The sequence below is a fragment of the Ranitomeya variabilis genome, chromosome 4, assembly GCF_051348905.1.
Source record: "Ranitomeya variabilis isolate aRanVar5 chromosome 4, aRanVar5.hap1, whole genome shotgun sequence".
NCBI lineage: Eukaryota > Metazoa > Chordata > Amphibia > Anura > Dendrobatidae > Ranitomeya > Ranitomeya variabilis.
This window is the reverse complement of record NC_135235.1, coordinates 720,795,152-720,816,838: the sequence shown is the minus strand read 5'-3', so window position 1 is coordinate 720,816,838 and position 21,687 is coordinate 720,795,152. Positions and strand designations below refer to the sequence as shown.

At 44.4% G+C, this 21,687-nt stretch overlaps 1 protein-coding gene and 1 long non-coding RNA gene across 4 annotated transcripts in view; one reads left to right on the top strand and one right to left on the bottom strand.

Annotated features, from left to right (window-relative positions):
- The first annotated feature begins 373 nt into the window (after positions 1-373).
- On the top strand, positions 374-7,363 carry LOC143766639 (uncharacterized). The gene is made up of 3 exons (XR_013213607.1): positions 374-478; positions 6,526-6,609; positions 7,227-7,363. It is a non-coding gene; the product is annotated as an uncharacterized LOC143766639 (long non-coding RNA).
- LOC143766637 (uncharacterized) overlaps positions 571-21,687 on the bottom strand; it is a 46,639-nt gene continuing 25,522 nt past the window's right edge. For 2 of the 3 annotated variants that reach the window (XM_077254449.1, XM_077254448.1), the window contains exons 7-8: positions 7,200-8,202; positions 571-1,070 (exon numbers count right to left, since the gene is read on the bottom strand). In XM_077254449.1, coding sequence (XP_077110564.1) covers positions 1,034-1,070; positions 7,200-8,202 — 1,040 coding nt within the window. In that variant the 3' untranslated portion in view covers positions 571-1,033. Of the gene's footprint in view, positions 1,071-6,701; positions 8,203-21,687 lie in introns of those variants that run through there. The other variant, XM_077254447.1, reaches the window with a different exon arrangement.

The window sequence follows — 21,687 nt, the reverse complement described above, 5'->3', positions numbered from 1 at the left end:
TTGCGTGTTAGGTTCAGCATCGCGGTTACCTGAGATACCATCTTCCTAGAGCTAGTCCGTTTTTGCCCGTGTCCCTGCCATTGGGAATCATGACACCAAGGGACCTTTTTAAAACGTTGAGAAAGCCATTCCAGGTGTTTTTATTCTAATTTACTGACATAATGACTTTTGGGTTTTCATTGGCTGTAGGATATAGTCATCAACAGAAATAAACACGAGATATATCACTCTGTAATGACTCTATATAATATTAGTTACACTATTTGTATTTAAAAACTGAAATAAATTAACTTTTTGATAATATTCTAGTTTAGTGAAAAGCACTTGTATGTTACTATGTAAACACAATTGAGAACATAAAAAAAGCTTCTCCCCTGTGTGAATTCTTTGGTGGCTAGAAAGAAATGGTTTCTTCACAAAACATTTTCCACATTATGAACATGAAAATGGCTTCTCCCCTGTGTGTGTTCTTTGGTGGGTAATGTTCTGTCTTCATACACGTTGATACGGTGTGTGATCCGATATACGGCATAAATCACTTCTGTCTCCCAAATAAGCAGACTGTTCTCTGTAGTCTAACTTGTTTATTGGTAACATGAGAGCGGTAAAACTATAAGAATACAAATGATATGGGTAAGTATTGGGCAAATAATAACATGACTGCAACTAACAGGGAAAGCATACAGGATGATGCAACTTCTACATATAACTACATACAACAGGTGACTGATAATCACATTTCCTGTGTACTGGCTGCTATACAGTTAATCACGCTCTGTACAACACTACATTGCAAGAACAGGGATAATGATCTTACCGGATAAACTTAACCAGGATGGCAAGAAAGGTATTTCCAGCACAGCAGATAAACACGTGTGTCTCGGGGAGTACACAGAGAGAAAATAGAATTTCCCTATCCCATGATACCTTGGTGCAATCCCAGAATGCAACACTCTGATTATTACTAAAAAAAACACAGGAAATAAATTTAACCACCACTGGGTGGTGCTATAACACAGCAAAAACCAAAACACTAATAGTAGTGAACCTTTAATGCATGAAACGAACACCTGTCCTTCTTAGAAAGGACAGAACACTCCCCGCTTGGAATCAACCGATGCCACACACAGCTCTTTTGGCGAAAACAGTAAGACAAGTTCCGCAACTGGTCTGAGGAATTAAACGAACGAGGGCACGATCAAGCAAATTCCAAGTTGAGAACCTGTTGAAACGGTGGGATTTGAGGTGATTGTCTTTAGTCACCCTACGTAGAACAGATACCTGAGGGCGGATTTCCTCATATGCCTCTGGATCTACCAGTTCAAAGGTGTTTGACTCGTCCATGTATGGCGTCAAACGGTATAAGAATGTAGGGCCAGTAAACCAGGTAGTGTCCTTAAGGTGTCTTGCTTCAACGGATCTGGTTGCGTGGTCCGCAGGATTGTGGTTTGTGGACATAGTGCCACTGTTTAGGTTCGGTGGATCACCTGATCCTTAGCACCCGATTGCTGACATAGACATAGAAACGACGAGTTTCATTGCAAATGTACCCCAGCACTACCTTGCTGTCAGTGTAGAACTCGACTTTTTTGATTTCCTGGTCCATTTCTGTTGAGATAAGCTCAGCTAACTCTACTGCTGGCACAGCTGCAAAGAGTTCCAGTCTGGGTACTGTGTGTTCACAGAGTGGGGCCAGTTTTGTCCGGCTCATAACAAACCTTACATGGCACTGTGCGTTGATGTCAGTAGTTTTCAGATATGCCACTGCTACAATTGCTTTGGTTGAGGCATCGCAGAAGATACAAAGCCTTTGCATCTTGATTTCTGTTGATGGCACAGAAGCATATGGTCGTGCCACGTAGAGACTTGACAGGACTTCTAAAGAGTTCTTCCATCTTACCCACAAGTCTCTTTTCTCGCTGGGAAGCGGATCATCCCAATCGGACGTCTCTTGGGTGAAGTCTCTCAACATCATTTTACCTTGGATAGTTACAGGGGTTACAAATCCCAGAGGATCGTACAAGCTGTTCACAAAGGACAGGACGCCTCTACGCGTGAAGGGTTTCTCTTCTGATCTGGAAGGTGAATGCATCCTTTTTCAAATCCCAGAGTAAACCCAGGCTCCGCTGCATAGGAAGGGAGTCTGTGCTTAAATCCAAGTCTTTTAAATCGGTTGAGTAATCTTGAGAGGGAAAGGCTGCCATTAGTTTTTGGCTGTTGGAGGCAATTTTGTGCAACCTCAAATTGGACGAAGCGAGCATTTCTTGTGCCCTTTTTAGGAGACTGACTCCCGACTCATCTGTGGGTGTGGATTTCAGGCAATCATCTACGTAGAAATCCTTTTCTACAAACAATCTTACATCCGATCCATACTTTACTTCACCCTCTCTGGCTGAATGTCTGAGGCTATAGATAGCGACAGCAGGGGAGGGGCTGTTCCCGAAGATGTGTACCTTCATACGATATTCCACGATGTCTTTGTAGGGGTCATTATCGCGGCACCAGAAAAACCTCAAGTAGTTTCTGTGTTCTTCTTTAACAAGGAAGCAGTGAAACATCTGTTGTATATCGGCCATAAATGCTACTGCATCTTTGCGGAAATGAAGAAGTACTCCCAGAAGTCTGTTGTTGAGGTCTGGACAAGACAGAAAGACGTCGTTTAGAGAAACACCTTCGTATCTGGCACTTGAGTCAAATACCACTCTTATCTGACCTGGTTTCTTCGGATGATACACGCTGAAAATAGGCAAGTATCAACATTCCTCAGAATCTTGAAGTACAGGTGCAATTTCCGCGTGGCCACTCTGGAATATTCTCTCCATGAAGGTAAAGAAGTGTTCTCTTGTTTCTGGTGCCCTCTGAAGTTTGCGTGTAAGGGAAACAAATCGACTGTAGACAAGTTCTCTGCTGTTGGGTAAGCGTTGCCTCTGTGGTTTGAATGGTAAAGGTGCTACCCAACTCTTTGATTCATCTCTATCTCTCGCTCCATGATGTCCAAGAACAGTCTGTCCTCTATGGACGTTGCTACCTGGTTGTCTTCTCTTGTCCTGTGGAAAACTGTGCACCCTATATGATCTTGCTCACCGTCGCATGCATGGTCTTCACAGGAAGGATAAGCTAACGGACAAGGTGGAGGGGTGTGGTGTGGCAATTCTTTAATCAGGAAACTGCTCTTGCATGGCTGGAAGAGAGATGGACGTCCATTCTCGAGGGTACTGGTGAGCATGCTGTTGACTGATGTCGGCCTGTGTGCTCCACCCAAACAGACATCTCCCACAATGACCCATCCTAGGTCAAGCCCCTGGGCATATGGGGCGTTTTTTGGGCGGTTAATCTGTCCTCTAGCCTTGTGGACCCGTAGTATGTCTCTTCCGAGGAGTAAGACGATAAGAGCTCCTTGGTCAAGCTCCGGTATCAGGTGAGCTATACATCTCAAGTGGGTGTGATGAGCTGCTACCTCTGGTGTAGGTATCACAGACCTGTTGTCGGGAATCTGGTTGCACTCCAGTATTGATGGCAAGGATAAGCAGGTTTGACCGTCTATAGACTCTACTTTGAATCCGGTCGCTTTTCTCCCCGCCGTCTCGACAGTACCTGCACATGTCTTCAAGGAGTACGGAGAGCCGGGACCAGCAATGTTGAAGGTGTCGAAGAAAAAGGACTTAGCTAGAGACCTGTTGCTCTGATCGTCCAAGATTGCATATACCTTGATTGCCTTATCCCATTGGCTCGCTGGGAATACTCTGACAAGACAAATCTTCGAGCAGGATCTTCCTGCTACGAGTTCCTTGCAGATCTCTGTACACTGAGAAGTGACCACTGGGGTGTCTATGTCAGTGTCCATCTGTTTTTTGGCAGACTCTTCTACTCGCAACGATACCCCCGAGGGTGGTCCAGGGTGTAAAGCCGTGTTGTGCTCCACACTACTACATTCTGCGCATTTCACGCTGGTTTCACAGTTTTTGGCGAAGTGTGAGGTCGTCGCGCAGCATCTGAAGCATATCTTGTTTTCCTTTAGGAAACTCTTACGGTCTTCTAGAGACTTCTCCCTGAAGGCTCTACATTTTAGTAAAGAATGAGGTTTCTTGTGTAGGGGCAGTGTTTGCTGAGATCCTGCGGTTTGTCCTCTTCCGGAGAGGACTTACTTGCCCTGTAAGGAAAACCTGTGGAGGTAACATTAGTTTTGTGGACTGCCACTGGTGTTTTACTGGGTTTTACACCAGAGGCAGTGGTACATGACATAGTGAAATCGAAACTGGGGTTATTTCTAACTTTAGCTTGCTGAGCAACAAAGTCTACAAACACCCTTAAAGGAGGAAATGGTACCTTATGAGCCTGTTTGTAATGGGACCCATGACTGACCCACTTTTCTTGTAAGTTGTAAGGGAGCTTTTGGACAATTGGGTTGACACCTCTGGCAGTGTCCAGGAATGCCAACCCTGGTAGGTCAACTTCTGCCTGAGCAGCATGTACCTCCATTAACAAGTCGCTCAGTTCCCTGAGCTTTTGATAACCCTTATTTGCTATCTTGGGGAAATCATCAATTCTTTTATACAAAGCATTTTCTATAGCTTCTATTGACCCATAACATTCTTCGAGTCTCTCCCACACCATACGAAGTCCTGTGTGTGGGTACTTTATGTTACTGTTCCTGATTCTTTTGGCGTGTTCAGCTGACTCGATCCCAAGCCACTTTACCAGTAGATCTAACTCTTCACTACTAGAAAGATCCAAGTCTCTGATGGCGTTCTGGAAGGAGACTCGCCATGCTCTGTAGCTTTCAGCTCTATCAGTGAACTTTACAAGTCCCTTGGTCACCAGCTCCCGGCGGGTAAAGAACCTTGCAAAGTTCATAGTGGCTGGGTCAGTGCCAACATGAGCTGGTGTGCTGTTGTCATGCGGTGTGTGTGGTGCGTCCTCATACCTGGTAGGAGCTTCTGGTTTAGGAAAACCGTTCTGAAGCGAAGGGTGTCCCTGTCAGTCTGGGAGGAGACCGTACCTTCTGTTCTGTAAGACGGTAGTGGTAGTCGACGTCATTTTGCAGTATACCTTCCTGCTTCCAGTACGGTGTTTGGAGGCAGGATCTCTGGTAATCTGTGTAGGCTGGTTGGTGTAACGGATCAGAGTTGTCTTCTATTCTGGGATGTTGGTGGACATATTCTGAGATGCGTTGAGCAGGGTCCTGACGATCAAGGTCTGGTCCACGTACGTCGCTGTCACGCTCAGATTCAGGAAACTCCACGGCTTCTGAGAACTCAGCTTTGGCTATTGCGGCTGCTGCTTCTTTTTCAGCGGAAAGCCTTTCTAAGGTCGCTTGCAGGCGGGCTCTTTCTGCATCTTGCTCTGCTTGCAGGCGGGCTCTTTCTGCTTTTTGGCGGGCTCTTTCTGCTTCTTGGCGGGCTCTTTCTGCTTCTTGGCGGGCTCTTTCTGCTTCTTGGCGGGCTCTTTCTGCTTCTTGGCAGGCTCTTTCTGCTTCTTGCTCTGCTTGCAGGCGGGCTCTTTCTGCTTGCAGGCGAGCTCTTTCTGCTTCTTGCTCTGCTTGTCTTAACTTTAACTGCATCTCTTGTGCAGCGAAGGAGGATCTTACTTTCGCCGCCTCAGCTTCTGCACGGGCGAGGGTGACAGACCTTTTCGAGGAAGACTTGCTAGAGTGGCTTGTTTGGGACCTCGTCCTGAGTGAAGATGCTCGACTTGCAGACATTTCGTGTCCGTTTGCAGGCTGTAGGACGTCTCAGCGGGTAGGAATGACTTCAGCGTGGACTGAGACGTGTCGTGCTTGGTGGGCTGTATGGCGGCCGCTGCGGTATCCGCAGGCAGTGCGGTGTGGTACAGGTGGCTGCGTAAGTGGTATTTGCTATCGCTGGCGTCTAGCCTCCTTGTACTGTCATCGCCGGCGTCTAGCTTCCGTTTTACTGTTCTGTCTTCATACACGTTGATACGGTGTGTGATCGACATATGGCATAAACCACTTCTGTCTCCCAAATAAGTAGACTGTTCTCTGTAGTCTAACTTGTTTATTGGTAACATGAGCGCGGTAAAACTATAAGAATACAAATGATATGGGTAAGTATTGGGCAAATAATAACATGACCGCAACTAACAGGGAAAGCATAGAGGATGATGCAACTTCTACATGTAACTACATACAACAGGTGACTGATAATCACATTTCCTGTGTACTGGCTGCTATACAGTTAATCACACTCTGTATAAAACTACATTGCAAGAACAGGGATAATGATCTTACCGGATAAACTTAACCAGGATGGCAAGTAAGGTATTTCCAGCACAGCAGATAAACACGTGTGTCTCGGGGAGTACACAGAGAGAAAATGGAATTTCCCTATCCCATGATACCTTGGTGCAATCCCAGAATGCAACACTCTGATTATTACTAAAAAACACAGCTAATAAATTTAACCACCACTGGGTGGTGCTATAACACAGCAAAAACCAAAACACTAATAGTAGTGAACCTTTAATGCATGAAACGAACACCTGTCCTTCGTAGAAAGGACAGAACAGGTAATAAGATGCGTTTTCTGGTTAAAACATTTCCCACATTCTGAACAGGAAAAAGGCTTCTCCCCTGTGTGTGTTCTTTGGTGGGTAATGTTCTGTCTTCATACACGTTGATACGGTGTGTGATCCGATATACGGCATAAATCACTTCTGTCTCCCAAATAAGCAGACTGTTCTCTGTAGTCTAACTTGTTTATTGGTAACATGAGTGCGGTAAAACTATAAGAATACAAATGATATGGGTAAGTATTGGGCAAATAATAACATGACTGCAACTAACAGGGAAAGCATACAGGATGATGCAACTTCTACATATAACTACATACAACAGGTGACTGATAATCACATTTCCTGTGTACTGGCTGCTATACAGTTAATCACACTCTGTATAACACTACATTGCAAGAACAGGGATAATGATCTTACCGGATAAACTTAACCAGGATGGCAAGTAAGGTATTTCCAGCACAGCAGATAAACACGTGTGTCTCGGGGAGTACACAGAGAGAAAATGGAATTTCCCTATCCCATGATACCTTGGTGCAATCCCAGAATGCAACACTCTGATTATTACTAAAAAACACAGCTAATAAATTTAACCACCACTGGGTGGTGCTATAAGACAGCAAAAACCAAAACACTAATAGTAGTGAACCTTTAATGCATGAAAAGAACACCTGTCCTTCGTAGAAAGGACAGAACAGGTAATAAGATGCGTTTTCTGGTTAAAACATTTCCCACATTCTGAACAGGAAAAAGGCTTCTCCCCTGTGTGGGTTTTCTGGTGGCTATCAAGAATCGTCTTCCTGTTAAAACATTTCCCACATTCTGAACAGGAAAAAGGCTTCTCCCCTGTGTGGGTTTTCTGGTGGCTATTAAGATTCGTTTTCCTGTTAAAACATTTCCCACATTCTGAACATGAAAAAGGCTTCTCCCCTGTGTGGGTTTTCTGGTGGCTAACAAGATTCGATTTGTGTTTAAAACATTTCCCACATTCTGAGCAGGAAAAAGGCCTCTCCCCTGTGTGGGTTTTCTGGTGGATAGCAAGATTTGCTTTGTTGTTAAAACATTTCCCACATTCTGAACATGAAAAAGGCTTCTCCCCTGTGTGGGTTTTCTGGTGGCTAACAAGATTCGATTTCTTATTAAAACATTTCCCACATTCTGAGCAGGAAAAAGGCTTCTCCCCTGTGTGGGTTATCTGGTGGGTAACAAGATTCACTTTTTGGTAAAAACATTTCCCACATTCTGAACATGAAAAAGGCTTCTCCCCTGTGTGGGTTTTCTGGTGGCTAAAAAGATTCGCTTTTTGGTTAAAACATTTCCCACATTCTGAACAGGAAAAAGGCTTCTCCCCTGTGTGAGATCTATGATGTGTGATAAGAACATTTTTATCTGTAAAACATTTCCCACATTCTGAACAAGAAAATGGCTTCTCTCCTGTGTGAGTTCTTTGGTGGGTAACAAGCTGCGCTTTCTGAATAAAACATTTTAATGATTTTAATGAATCAGAAGACAGGATCTGTTCCACAGGGTCAGATAACAGATCTTTGCTGTGAAGGGATGATGGTATATTTGGAGTAATGGCATTCACTTCAATTGTATCCTGTGGGATCTCAAGGTTATCTGATTTAAACATTGAAGATGTCAGCTGTCCTGCTGATCTCTTGGTACGGTCATCTGCCAAGAATAAAACCAATTATTATTTTAGAATAAAATATCCTTGAATTCTATATTTTTGAACATTTCTACTTAAACGGTCTGTAAAAATGGCAAGTTATGCAAAATTATTGAATTATTCACCAAGACAATGACAGTTTACAGTTTACTAGACTTTGCTCAAACCACATTAAGCATCCATGCTTTCGACATTACTATAGTGAGAAGAAACTACTTATCTTATGGCATGTGTATCTCCTGGAGCACAATCTGGGCACTATGTGTTGGGTAATATCTGTAAACTGCAAGTGGAGTCTAAATAGTCACTATTTCTATAATTTATTGAGGGTTATAATTTACAAAATGGAGTCATTTTAACCCCTTCATGACCCCAGCTTTTTTGGTTTTGCATTTTCGTTTTTTGCTGTCCTCCTTCCCAGAGCCATGTGAGGGCTTATTTTTTGCGGGACGAGTTGCACTTTTGAACGACATTATTGGTTGTAGCATGTCGTGTACCAGAAAACGGGAAAAAAATTCCAAGTGCGGTGAAATTGCAAAAAAGTGCAATCCCACCCTAGTTTTTTTGTTTGGCTTTTTTGCTAGGTTCACTAAATGCTAAAACTGACCCGACATTATGATTTTCAAGGTCATTATGAGTTCATAGACACCAAACATGTCTAGGTTATTTTTTATCTAAGTGGTAAAAAGAATTCCAAACTTTGCTAAAAAAAAAATTGCGCACTTATCCGATACCTGTAGCATCTCCATTTTTCATGATCTAGGGTTGGGTAATGGCTTAATTTTTGTGTGCTGAGCTGACGTTTTTAATGATACCATTTTGGTGCACATACGTTCTTTTTATTGCCGTTATTGTATTTTAATGCAATGTCGCGGTGACCAAAAAATCGTAATTCTCACGTTTCATTTTTTTTTTTTCTCTACGCCTTTTAGCGATCAGGTTAATTTTTTTTTTAATAGATTGGGTGATTCTGAACCCAGCGATACCAAATATGTGTATATTTGATTTTTTTGTTTTATTTTGAATGGGGCGAAAGGGGGGTGATTTAAACTTTTATATTTTTTTCATATTTTTTAAAACTTTTTTTTTACTTTTGCCATGCTTCAATAGCCTCCATGGGAGGCTAGAAGCTAGCACAACTCGATCGGCTCTGCTGCATAGGAGCGATGCTCAGATTGCTCCTATGTAGTAGATTTACTGCATTGCTATGAGTGTTGACCACAGGGTAGCACTCACAGCAATCAGGCATCAACAACCATAGAGGTCTTCAATAGACCTCTGGTTGTCATGCCGACGCATCGCTAATCCCCGATCACGTAACGGGGGTCAGCAATGCACGCATTTTCGACCTGACGGCTGGAAGCGCCAGTTAAATGCCGCTGTCAGCGTTGGACAGTGGCACTTAACTAGTTAATAGTAAATCCACCCCCGCTATTGCGAGCACATGTCAGCTGTTTTGAACAGGCTTTGATGCGGGCTCACCGCCGGAGGCCATATCAAAGCTGGGGTTCTGACCTTGGACGTACTATCCCGTCCGAGGTCAGAAAGGGGTTAAAGGGATTTCATCTACTCTGGTTTTCTGCAATTTTGCCATATTAGGAATTCTGCAAATGGTGTATCCCATCTCCTCTGGGATCTGCTCCTGCAATGTCTTACAGACGGACACCAGACACGGCTTACTCATTCTGCAGGTGATGCTGGTAACAGAGGTGGTGTTTGAACCAGCAGCTCTTGGCGGTGCAGGCTCTGTCCACTAAGATTAAGGAGCCTGGTATCTGTAGTTCCATCTAGTCTGGCAGTGTGGGGGTGTGTATATTCAGCTGCAGTAATCTCTTCCCTGTTTTAGCCAATTGGAAAGCACCACACCTTTTTTAATCAGACAAATTTGTATTAACGATAACAAGATTTACAACAGATCACATGTTCATACTCATTTTATGTTTTACAGTAAATTAACCCCCCATGGAGGCCATATCAGGAGCAAACAATAATTCATCCATAGTTGACAATATCAAACAGAGTTCCAGTTTACCATAAGCTGTACTCTACAATACTATATCCTGGTATAACATTAATTAATCCTATCCAACCACGGCTGCCATAATTTATGGAAGAAATTCAGCTTGTCCCTCCTGGTGTAAATGCTTTTCTTAAGCTCAGTTATGTGGTTCACTTGAGCAATGAATTCCCGTCTGGACGGATGCTTCTCTCTAACCCAATATTTTGCAACTAGATGGTGGCCCGATTCTAACGCATCGGGTATTCTAGAATATGCATGTCCACTTAGTATATTGCACAGCCCATGTAGTATATTGCCCAGCCACGTAGTATATTTCCCAGCCACGTAGTATATTGCCCAGTTACGTAGTATATTGCCCAGCCACGTAGTACATTGCCCGGTGACGTAGAATATTGCCCAGCCACGTAGTATATTGCCCAGCCACGTAGTATATTGCACAGCCACGTAGTATATTGCCCAGTTACGTAGTATATTGCACATCCCACGTAGTATATTGCCCAGCCACATAGTATATTGCCCAGTTACGTAGTATACAGCACAGAGCCACGTAGTATATTGCACAGTGACGTAGTATACAGCACAGAGCCACGTAGTATACAGCACAGAGCCACGTAGTATATTGGCCAGTTACGTAGTATATTGCCCAGCCACGTATGTCACAGGTTAAAAAATAAACATATACTCACCTTCCGAGGGCCTCTTGTAGTTCTGTCGCCTGTGTGCGGTGCAGGCAGCAGCTTTCGGTCCCAGGGTGTGATGATGTCACGGTCACATGACCGTGACGTCAGGGCAGGTCCTTCTCGTGCAAGCGCAGGACCTGTGATGACGTCGTGGTCACATGACCGTGACATCATGGCAGGTCCTTTTCGCACACCATCCTTGCCACCGGAACCTGTCGCTTGCATGGAGCTGTCACCGGAGCGTTGCGAGGAGCGGGAAAGGAAGCGGAAGGTATATAATGATTTCTTATTTTTTTAATTATTTTTAACATTAGATGTTTTTACTATTGACGCTGCATAGGGAGCATCAATAGTAAAAAGTTGGGGACACACAGGGTTAATAGCAGTGGTAACGGAGTGAATTACCCGCGCCATAGCACTGTCCGTTACCGCTGTTATTAACCCCGTGTTTGCGGTGACTGGAGGGGAGTATGTGGGCGCCGGGCAGTGAGTGCAGGGGAGTAGGGAGGGACTAATCGGACTGTGCCCGTCACTGATTGGTCGCGGCAGCCATGACAGGCACCTGGCGAGACCAATCAGCGATGCGGGATTTCCATGACGGAAGTTGCCGACAGAAAGATGGAAGTACCCCTTAGACAATTATATATATAGATCAGTTTCCTTGCAGCAAACGATAATCTTGCATTTACAATTTTAGTTGTATTGTCAGTTAATATTTCCTCCATATACCCTAATATACATATCAATGGATCCCTAGGGATAACGTACCCATACACCACTCCAATGCAGTTCAACACTACAATCCAATAGGAGGACAATCTGGGACAATGCCAAAGCATATGCAATATGTCCGCCTGAGATTGCAAACACCTTGGGCAATCAGAGTTGGACTTTGAAAGCACCACACCTTACTACAGCTTGAAACATATTGCCAGAATCTGCCAGATACAGCCTTGATCTCCTCTAGTTCGGTCCTCTGTGCTCAGCTCCCGGCTTGTGTATTTGTTTCCTGTTGTGACCCCAGCCTGTTTACTGACTACTTTTATGTCTCCCGAGTTAGTATTTTCTCTGGCCTCTAGGTTCTGACACGGTTATCTGTCTATTCTTCTTCCCATCTTACTCCACAGAACAGTAGGTAACACTGTGCCCCAAGCCTATGGGTCCATGTAGAGGGGTTAAAGAAGTTAAACTGTAATGGGCAAAACTGTGACTATAGACAATTACACATCTACTGAAATGATCAAGCTGAACAATCATCCTCAAGAAAAAAAATCAGTAGTGGTGAAACTTCTCTGGAGTAATTGGAGTATGGGACTCGGTGGCTCTAAGCAATATAAACTATCGTAAGGACCAATATTTTCTGTCCGATGAATGTCAAGAAGAAATATTAGAAATTTAAATAGAACTTTTTATAATAGTGCAGAGCTGAGGGAACTTAATTTTAGAGCTCAGGCATTTGGAAGAGGTAATTGAAACCTTTTTTTAACCCCTTCCCGACCTTTGAAGCCACGTAGGCGTCATGAAAGTCGGTGCCAATCCGACCTATGACGCCTATGATCGCGTCCCTGCAGAGCGGGTGAAAGGGTTAACTCCAATTTCACCTGATCTGCAGGGACAGGGGGAGTGGTACTTCAGCCCAGGGGGGGGGTGGCTTCACCCCCCCGTGGCTACGATCGCTCTGATTGGCTGTTGAAAGTGAAACAGCCAATCAGAGCGATTTGTAATATTTCACCTAAAAAACTGGTGAAATATTACAATCCAGCCATGGCCGATGCTGCAATATCATCGGCCATGGCTGGAAACACTTATGTGACCCCCCCCCACCCCACCGATCGCCCCCCCAAGCCACCGATCTGTGCTCCGCTCCCCTCAGTCTTGTGCTCCGCTCCCCCGTCCTCCTGTCCGCTCCCCCCGTGCTCCTAAGCCACCCCCCCGTGCTCCGACGTCCCCCCCGTGCCCCGATCTCCCCACCTTATACTTACCGAGGCTCCCGGTGTCCGTCTGTCTTCTCCATGGGCGCCGCCATCTTCCAAAATGGCGGACGCATGCGCAGTGCGCCCGCCGAATCTGCCGGCCAGCAGATTCGTTACAAGTACATTTTGATCGCTGTGATAGGTTCTATCCCAGCGATCAAAATAAAAAAATAATAAATAAACCCCCCCCTTTATCACCCCCATAGGTAGGGACTAATAAGATAAAGAGAATATTTTTTTTTTCTTTTTCCACTAGGGTTAGGGTTAGAACTAGGGTTAGAACTAGGGGTAGAATTAGGGGTAGGGTTAAGGGTAGGGTTAGGGTTATGGCATGTGCACACAGTGCGGATTTGGCCGCGGATCCGCAGCGGATTGGCCGCTGCGAATTTGTAGCAGTTTTCCATCAGGTTTACAGTACCATGTACACCTATGGAAAACCAAATCCGCTGTGCCTATGGTGCGGAAAATTCAGTGCAGAAACGCTGCGTTGTATTTTCCGCAGCATGTCAATTCCTGTTCCTCAATAGGAATCGGCAGGTGAAATCCGCACAAAAAAACACTGGAAATCCGCTGTAAATCCGCAGGTAAAACGCAGTGCCTTTTACCTGCAGATTTTTCAAAAATCGTGCGGAAAAATCTCACACGAATCCGCAACGTGGGCACATAGCCTTAGGGTTAGGGTTGGAATTAGAGTTAGGGTTGGAATTAGGGCTAGGGTTGGAAATAGGGTTAAGATTAGGCTTGTGGTTAGGGTTACAGATAGGGTTAGGGGTGTGTTGGGGTTACAGTTGTGGTTAGGGTTGGGATTAGGGTTGGGGTTAGGATTAGGGTTAGGGTTGGAATTACGGTTACGGGTGTGTTGGGGTTAGGGTTGTGGTTAGGGGTGTGTTGGGGTTAGGGTTGTGATTAGGGTTATGGCTACAGTTGGGATTAGGGGTGTGTTGGGGTTAGTGTTGAAGATAGAATTAAGGGGTTTCCACTGTTTAGGCACATCAGGGGTCTCCAAACGCAACATGGCGCCACCATTGATTCCAGCCAATCTTGCGTTCAAAAAGTCAAATGGTGCTCCCTCCCTTCCAAGCCCCGACGTGCGCCCAAACAGTGGTTTACCCCGACATATGGGGTACCAGCGTACTCAGGACAAACTGGGCAACAACTGTTGGAGTCCAATTTCTCCTGTTACCCTTGCAAAAATAAAAAATTACTTGCTAAAACATAATTTTTGAGGAAAGAACAATTATTTTTTATTTTCACGGCTCTGCGTTGTAAACTTCTGTGAAGCATTTGGGGGTTGAACGTGCTCATCACACATCTAGATAAGTTCCTTGGGGGTCTAGTTTCCAAAATCGAGTCACTTGTGGGGAGTTCCTACTGTTTAGGCACATCAGGGGCTCTGCAAACGCAACCTGACGCCCGCAGAGCATTCCATCAAAGTCTGCATTTCAAAACGTCACTACTTCCCTTCCGAACCCCGACGTGTGCCAAAACAGTGGTTTACCCCTTCATATGGGGTATAAGCATACTCAGGAGAAACTGGACAACAACTTTTGGGGTCCAATTTCTCCTGTTACCCTTGGGAAAATAAAAAATCGTGGGCTAAAAAGTCATTTTTGAGAAAAGAAAAATTATTTTTTATTTTCATGGCTCTGCGTTATAAACTTCTGTGAAGCACTTGGGGGTTCAAAGTGCTCACCACACATCTAGATTAGTTCCTTGGGAGGTCTAGTTTCCAAAATGGGGGTCACTTGTGCGGGAGCTCCAATGTTTAGACACACAGAGGCTCTCCAAACGTGACATGGTGTCCGCTAGCGATGGAGATCATTTTTCATTCAAAAACTCAAATGGCGATCCTTCCCTTCCGAGCCTTACCATGTGCCCAAGTAGTGGTTTACCCCCACATGTGAGGTATCGGTGTACTCAGGAGAAATTGTCCAACAAATTTTAGGATCCATTTTATCCTGTTGCCCATGTGAAAATGAAAAAATTGAGGCTAAAATAATTTTTTTGTGAAAAAAAATACGGTTTCATTTTTACGGATCAATTTGTGAAGCACCTGGGGGTTTAAAGTGCTCACTATGCTTCTAGATAAGTTCTTTGGGGGGTTTAGTTTCCAAAATGGGGTCACTTGTGGGGGAGCTCCAATGCTTAGGCACACGGGGGCTCTCCAAACGCGACATGGTGTCCGCTAAAGATTGGAGCCAATTTTTCATTCAAAAAGTCAAATGGCGCTCCTTCCCTTCCGAGCCCTGCCGTGCGCCCAAACAGTGGTTTACCCCCACATATGAGGTATCAGCGTACTCAGGACAAATTGGACAACAACGTTCGTGGTCCAGTTTCTCCTTTTACCCTTGGGAAAATAAAAAAATTGTTGCTAAAATATCATTTTTGTGACTAAAAAGTTAAATGTTCATTTTTTACTTCCATGTTGCTTCTGCTGCTGTGAAACACCTGAAGGGTTAATAAACTTCTTGAATGTGGTTTTGAGCACCTTGAGGGGTGCAGTTTTTAGAATGGTGTCACTTTTGGGTATTTTCAGCCTTATAGAACCCTCAAACTTTCTTCAAATGTGAGGTGGTCCCTAAAAAAAATGGTTTTGTAAATTTTGTTGTAAAAATGAGAAATCACTGGTCAAATTTTAACCCTTATAACTTCCTAGCAAAAAAAAAATTGTTTCCAAAATTGTGCTGATGTAAAGTAGACATGTGGGAAATGTTATTTATTAACTATTTTGTGTCACATAACTCTCTGGTTTAACAGAATAAAAATTCAAAATGTGAAAATTGCGAAATTTTCAAACTTTTTGCCAAATTTCCGTTTTTTTCACAAATAAACTCGAAATTATCAACCTAAATTTACCACTAACATGAAGCCCAATATGTCACGAAAAAACATCTCAGAATCGCTAGGATCCGTTGAAGAGTTCCTGAGTTATTACCACATAAAGGGACACTGGTCAGAATTGCAAAAAACGGCAAGGTCATTAAGGCCAAAATAGGCTGGGTCATGAAGGGGTTAAACACTACCAGGGAGTTACAGACTCAGTTAAGTGAGGCAGGCCGATCTCACCACAATCAAACTATCATACAGAATAAACATGTAACAAAAAAAAGAAAAAAAGTTGCATCCTTAACAACAAGGGGAGAACTGCAACACTAAACCGGTGTTGCTCTCATTTATGGAGGACAATTGGCGCTACTATGAGTCCTGACCACAAGAGTATAGAAACTAATAGTGCTCCCCATTTATGGAGAGATTGTGCAGTAATCTGAATTCCTTAGGATCAAAAACAATGGAATTTATGACGTGGAGTGAATCCATGAAACCAGGGCTCAAGCCATGCCAACACATCTCCTGCAGGCGTGAATAAATGTACAGTGGGTACAAAGTAATCAGACCCCTTTAAATTTTTCACTCTTTATTTCATTGCAGCCATTTGGTAAATTAAAAAAAGTTCATTTTTTTTTCTCATTAATGTACACTCTACACCCCATCTTGAATTAAAAAATCAGAAACGTAGAAATTTTTGCAAATTTAATAAAAAAGAAAAACTGAAGTATCACATGGTCATAAGTATTCAGAACCTTTGCTCAGACACTCATATTTACGTCACATGCTGTCCATTTCCTTGTGATCCTCCTTGAGATGGTTCTACGCCTTCATTGGAGTCCAGCTGTGTTTAATTAACCCCCGGAGCCTTTTTCAGTTTTGCGGTTTCATTTTTAACTCCCCTTCTCAGAGCCATAACGTTTTTATTTTTCCATCAATATGGCCATGTGAGGACTTGTTTTTGCGGGACGAGTTGTACTTTTGAATGACACCATTGATTTTACCATGTCGTGTACTAGAAAATGGGAAAAAATTCCAAGTGTGGTGACATTTAAAAAAAAGGACTTATTTTTTGTACGCAGAGCTGACGTTTTTAATGATACCATGTTGGTGCAGATACGTTCTTTTGATCGCCCATTATTGCATTTTAATGCAATGTCGCAGCGACCAAAACAAGTAATTCTGGCAATTTTACTTTTTTCTCGCTATGCCGTTTAGCAATCCGGTTAATCCTTCTTTTTTTATTGATAGATCAGGCAATTCTGAATGCGGCGATATCAAATAGGTGTATGTTTGATTTTATTTTTATTGTTTTATTTTGAATAGTGCGAAAGGGGGTGATTTGAATGTTTATATTTTTTTTATTTTTAAAAACTTTTTTGTTTTACTTTTGGCATGCATCAATAGTCTTCATAAGAGACTAGATGCTGCCACAACCCGATCGGCCCTGCTACATAGAGGCGATGTTCAGATGGCCTGTATATAGCAGATTTACTCACTTCCTATGAGCACCAACCACTGGGTCGCGCTCACAGGAAGCCAACACTCACAACCATAGAGGTCTCCAGAAGACCTCAGATTGTCATGCCAACACATTGGTGACCCACGATCATGTGACGTCACCGGTGTGCGCATTTCCTTCGTGATTGCCATAAGTGAAATTTAAATGCCGCTTCAGAGTTTGACAGCGGCATTTAACTGGTTAATAGTCGTGGGTGGATCTCTATTCCACCCGCGGCTATTGCGGGCACACGTCAGCTGTTCAAAACAGCTGACGTGTCCCCGGAAAGATGTGGGCTCTCCGCCGGAGCCCACATCAAAGGGAGGGAGTCCGACTTCAGCGTACTATTACTCCCAATGTCGGTAAGGGGTTAAACTGATAGGATTTGGAAAGGCACACACCTGTCTATACAAGACCTCACAGCTCACAGTGGAAGTCAGACCAAATGAGAATCATGAGGTCAAAGGAACTGGCCAAGGAGCTCAGAGACAATTGTGGCAAGGCATAGATCTGGCCAAGGTTACAAAAAAATGTCTGCAGTACTCAAGATTCCTAAGAGCACATTGGCCTCCATAATCCTTAAATGGAAGAAGTTTGGGACCAACAGAAGTCTTCCTAGACCTAGCCGTGCAGCCAAACTGAGCAATTGTGGGAGAAGAGCATTGGTGAGAGAGGTAAAGAAGAACCCCAAGATCACTGTGGCTGAGCTCCAGTGATGCAGTAGGGAGATGGGAGAAAGTTCCACAAAGTCAACTGTCACTGCAACCCTCCACCAGTCGGGCCTTTATGGCAGAGTAGCCTGACGAAAGCCTCTCATCAGTGCAAGACATATGAAAGCCCGCATAGAGTTTGCTAAAAAACACATGAAAGACACACAGACTATGAGAAATAAGATTCTCTGCTCTGATGAGATGAAGACACACCTTTTTGGTGATAATTCTCAGCGGTATCACTGCTCATCACCTGCCCAATACAATCCCAACTGTCATGTTCTCAATGGCAAGAGAACATAGCATCAGCATATATAGGAACTAGCTCACCTCTAGAGAAATACCCCGAAAGGAGACAGAGGCCCCCCACATGTATTGGCGGTGAATCAAGATGAAATAACAAACGTAGTATGAAAATAGGTTTAGCAAATTTGAGGTCCACTTACTACATAGCAGAAGACAGAAAGGACACTTTCATGGTCAGCTGAAAACCCTATCAAAATACCATCCAGAAATTACTTTAAAACTCTGGCATTAACTCATAACACCAGAGTGGCAATTCCTGTTCACAAGAGCTTTCCAGACACAGTAACGAAACTACAGCTGTGAACTGGAACAAAAATGCAAAAACAAACATGGACAAGAGTCCAACTTATCTAGTAGTTGTCTAGGAGCAGGAACAAGCACAGAGAGGCTTCTGATAACATTGTTGACCGGCAAGCAACTAACAGAGCAGCAAGGTTATATAGCGACTCCCACATCTTGATGGGAACAGGTGAACAGAGAAGATGAAGACACCAGTTCAATTCCACCAGTAGCCACCGGGGGAGCCCAGAATCCAAATTCACAACAGTACCCCCCCCTCAAGGAGGGGGCACCGAACCCTCACCAGAACCACCAGGGCGATCAGGATGGGCCCTATGAAAGGCACGAACCAGATCAGAGGCATGAACATCAGATGCATTCACCCAAGAATTATCCTCCTGGCCGTATCCCTTCCACTTGACCAGATACTGGAGTCTCCGTCTGGAAACACGAGAGTCTAAGATTTTCTCCACAACGTACTCCAACTCACCCTCAACCAACACCGGAGCAGGAGGCTCAACGGAAGGCACAACCGGTACCTCATACCTGCGCAATAATGACCGATGAAAAACGTTATGAATAGAAAAGGATGCAGGGAGGTCCAAACGGAAGGAAACAGGGTTAAGAATCTCCAATATCTTATACGGGCCGATGAACCGAGGCTTAAACTTAGGAGAAGAGACCCTCATAGGGACAAAACGAGAAGACAACCACACCAAATCCCCAACACAAAGCCGAGGACCAACACGACGGTGGCGGTTGGCAAAAAGCTGAGTCTTCTCCTGGGACAACCTCAAATTGTCCACCACCTGCCCCCAGATCTGATGCAATCTCTCCACCACAGCATCCACTCCAGGACAATCCGAAGATTCCACCTGACCAGAGGAAAATCGAGGATGAAACCCCGAATTACAGAAAAACGGGGACACCAAAGTGGCAGAGCTGGCCCGATTATTGAGAGCGAACTCTGCCAATGGCAAAAAAACAACCCAATCATCCTGGTCAGCAGACACAAAACACCTCAGATATGTCTCCAGGGTCTGATTAGTCCGCTCGGTCTGGCCATTCGTCTGAGGATGGAAAGCGGACGAAAAAGATAAATCTATGCCCATCCTAGCACAGAATGCCCGCCAAAATCTAGACACGAATTGGGTCCCTCTGTCCGAAATGATATTCTCAGGAATACCATGCAAACGAACAACATTTTGAAAAAACAGAGGAACCAACTCGGAAGAAGAAGGCAACTTGGGCAGAGGAACCAAATGGACCATCTTAGAGAAACGGTCACACACCACCCAGATGACAGACATCTTCTGAGAAACAGGCAGATCTGAAATAAAATCCATCGAGATGTGCGTCCAAGGCCTCTTAGGAATAGGCAAGGGCAACAATAATCCACTAGCCCGAGAACAACAAGGCTTGGCCCGAGCACAAACGTCACAAGACTGCACAAAGCCTCGCACATCTCGTGACAGGGAAGGCCACCAGAAGGACCTTGCCACCAAATCCCTGGTACCAAAAATGCCAGGATGACCTGCCAACGCAGAAGAATGAACCTCAGAGATGACTCTACTGGTCCAATCATCAGGAACAAACAGTTTATCAGGTGGGCAACGATCCGGTCTATCCGCCTGAAACTCCTGCAAGGCCCGCCGCAGGTCTGGAGAAACGGCTGACAATACCACTCCATCCTTAAGGATACCTGTGGGCTCAGAGTTACCAGGCGAGTCAGGCTCAAAACTCCTAGAAAGGGCATCCGCCTTAACATTCTTAGAACCCGGTAGGTATGACACCACAAAATTAAACCGAGAGAAAAATAATGACCAGCGCGCCTGTCTAGGATTCAGGCGCCTGGCGGTCTCAAGATAAATCAAATTTTTGTGGTCAGTCAATACCACCACCTGATGTCTGGCCCCCTCAAGCCAATGGCGCCACTCCTCAAAAGCCCACTTCATGGCCAAAAGCTCCCGATTCCCAACATCATAATTCCGCTCAGCGGGCGAAAATTTACGGGAAAAGAAGGCACAAGGCCTCATCACGGAGCAGTCAGAACTTTTCTGTGACAACACTGCCCCAGCTCCGATCTCAGAAGCGTCGACCTCAACCTGAAAAGGTAGAGCAACATCAGGCTGACGCAACACAGGGGCAGAGGAAAAACGGCGCTTAAGCTCCCGAAAGGACTCCACAGCATCAGGGGACCAATCAGCAACATCAGCACCCTTCTTAGTCAAATCGGTCAATGGCTTAGCAATATCCGAAAAACCAGCAATAAATCGACGATAAAAGTTAGCAAAGCCCAAAAATTTCTGAAGACTCTTAAGAGAAGAGGGCTGCGTCCAATCACAAATAGCTTGAACCTTGACAGGATCCATTTCAATGGAAGAGGGAGAAAAAATATATCCCAAAAAGGAAATCCTCTGTACCCCAAAAACACACTTAGAACCCTTCACACACAAAGAATTAGACCGCAAAACCTGGAAAACCCTCCTGACTTGCTGGACATGAGAGTCCCAGTCATCCGAAAAAATCAGAATATCATCCAGATACACAATCATAAATTTATCCAAATAATCGCGAAAAATATCATGCATAAAGGACTGGAAAACTGACGGAGCATTTGAAAGACCAAAAGGCATCACTAAATACTCAAAGTGGCCCTCGGGCGTATTAAATGCGGTTTTCCACTCATCCCCCTGCCTGATTCGCACCAAATTATACGCCCCACGAAGGTCAATCTTAGAGAACAACTTGGCCCCCTTTATGCGAGCAAACAAATCAGTCAGCAACGGCAATGGGTATTGATATTTAACAGTGATTTTATTCAAAAGCCGATAATCGATACATGGTCTCAAAGAGCCGTCTTTTTTTGACACAAAGAAAAAACCGGCTCCTAAGGGAGATGACGATGGACGAATATGTCCCTTTTCCAAGGACTCCTTTATATATTCTCGCATAGCAGCATGTTCAGGCACAGACAGATTAAATAAACGACCCTTTGGGTATTTACTACCCGGGATTAAATCTATGGCACAATCGCACTCTCGGTGCGGAGGTAACGAACCAAGCTTGGATTCTTCAAAGACGTCACGATAGTCAGACAGGAACTCAGGAATTTCAGAGGGAATAGATGATGAAATGGAAACCACAGGTACATCCCCATGAGCCCCCTTACATCCCCAGCTCAACACAGAC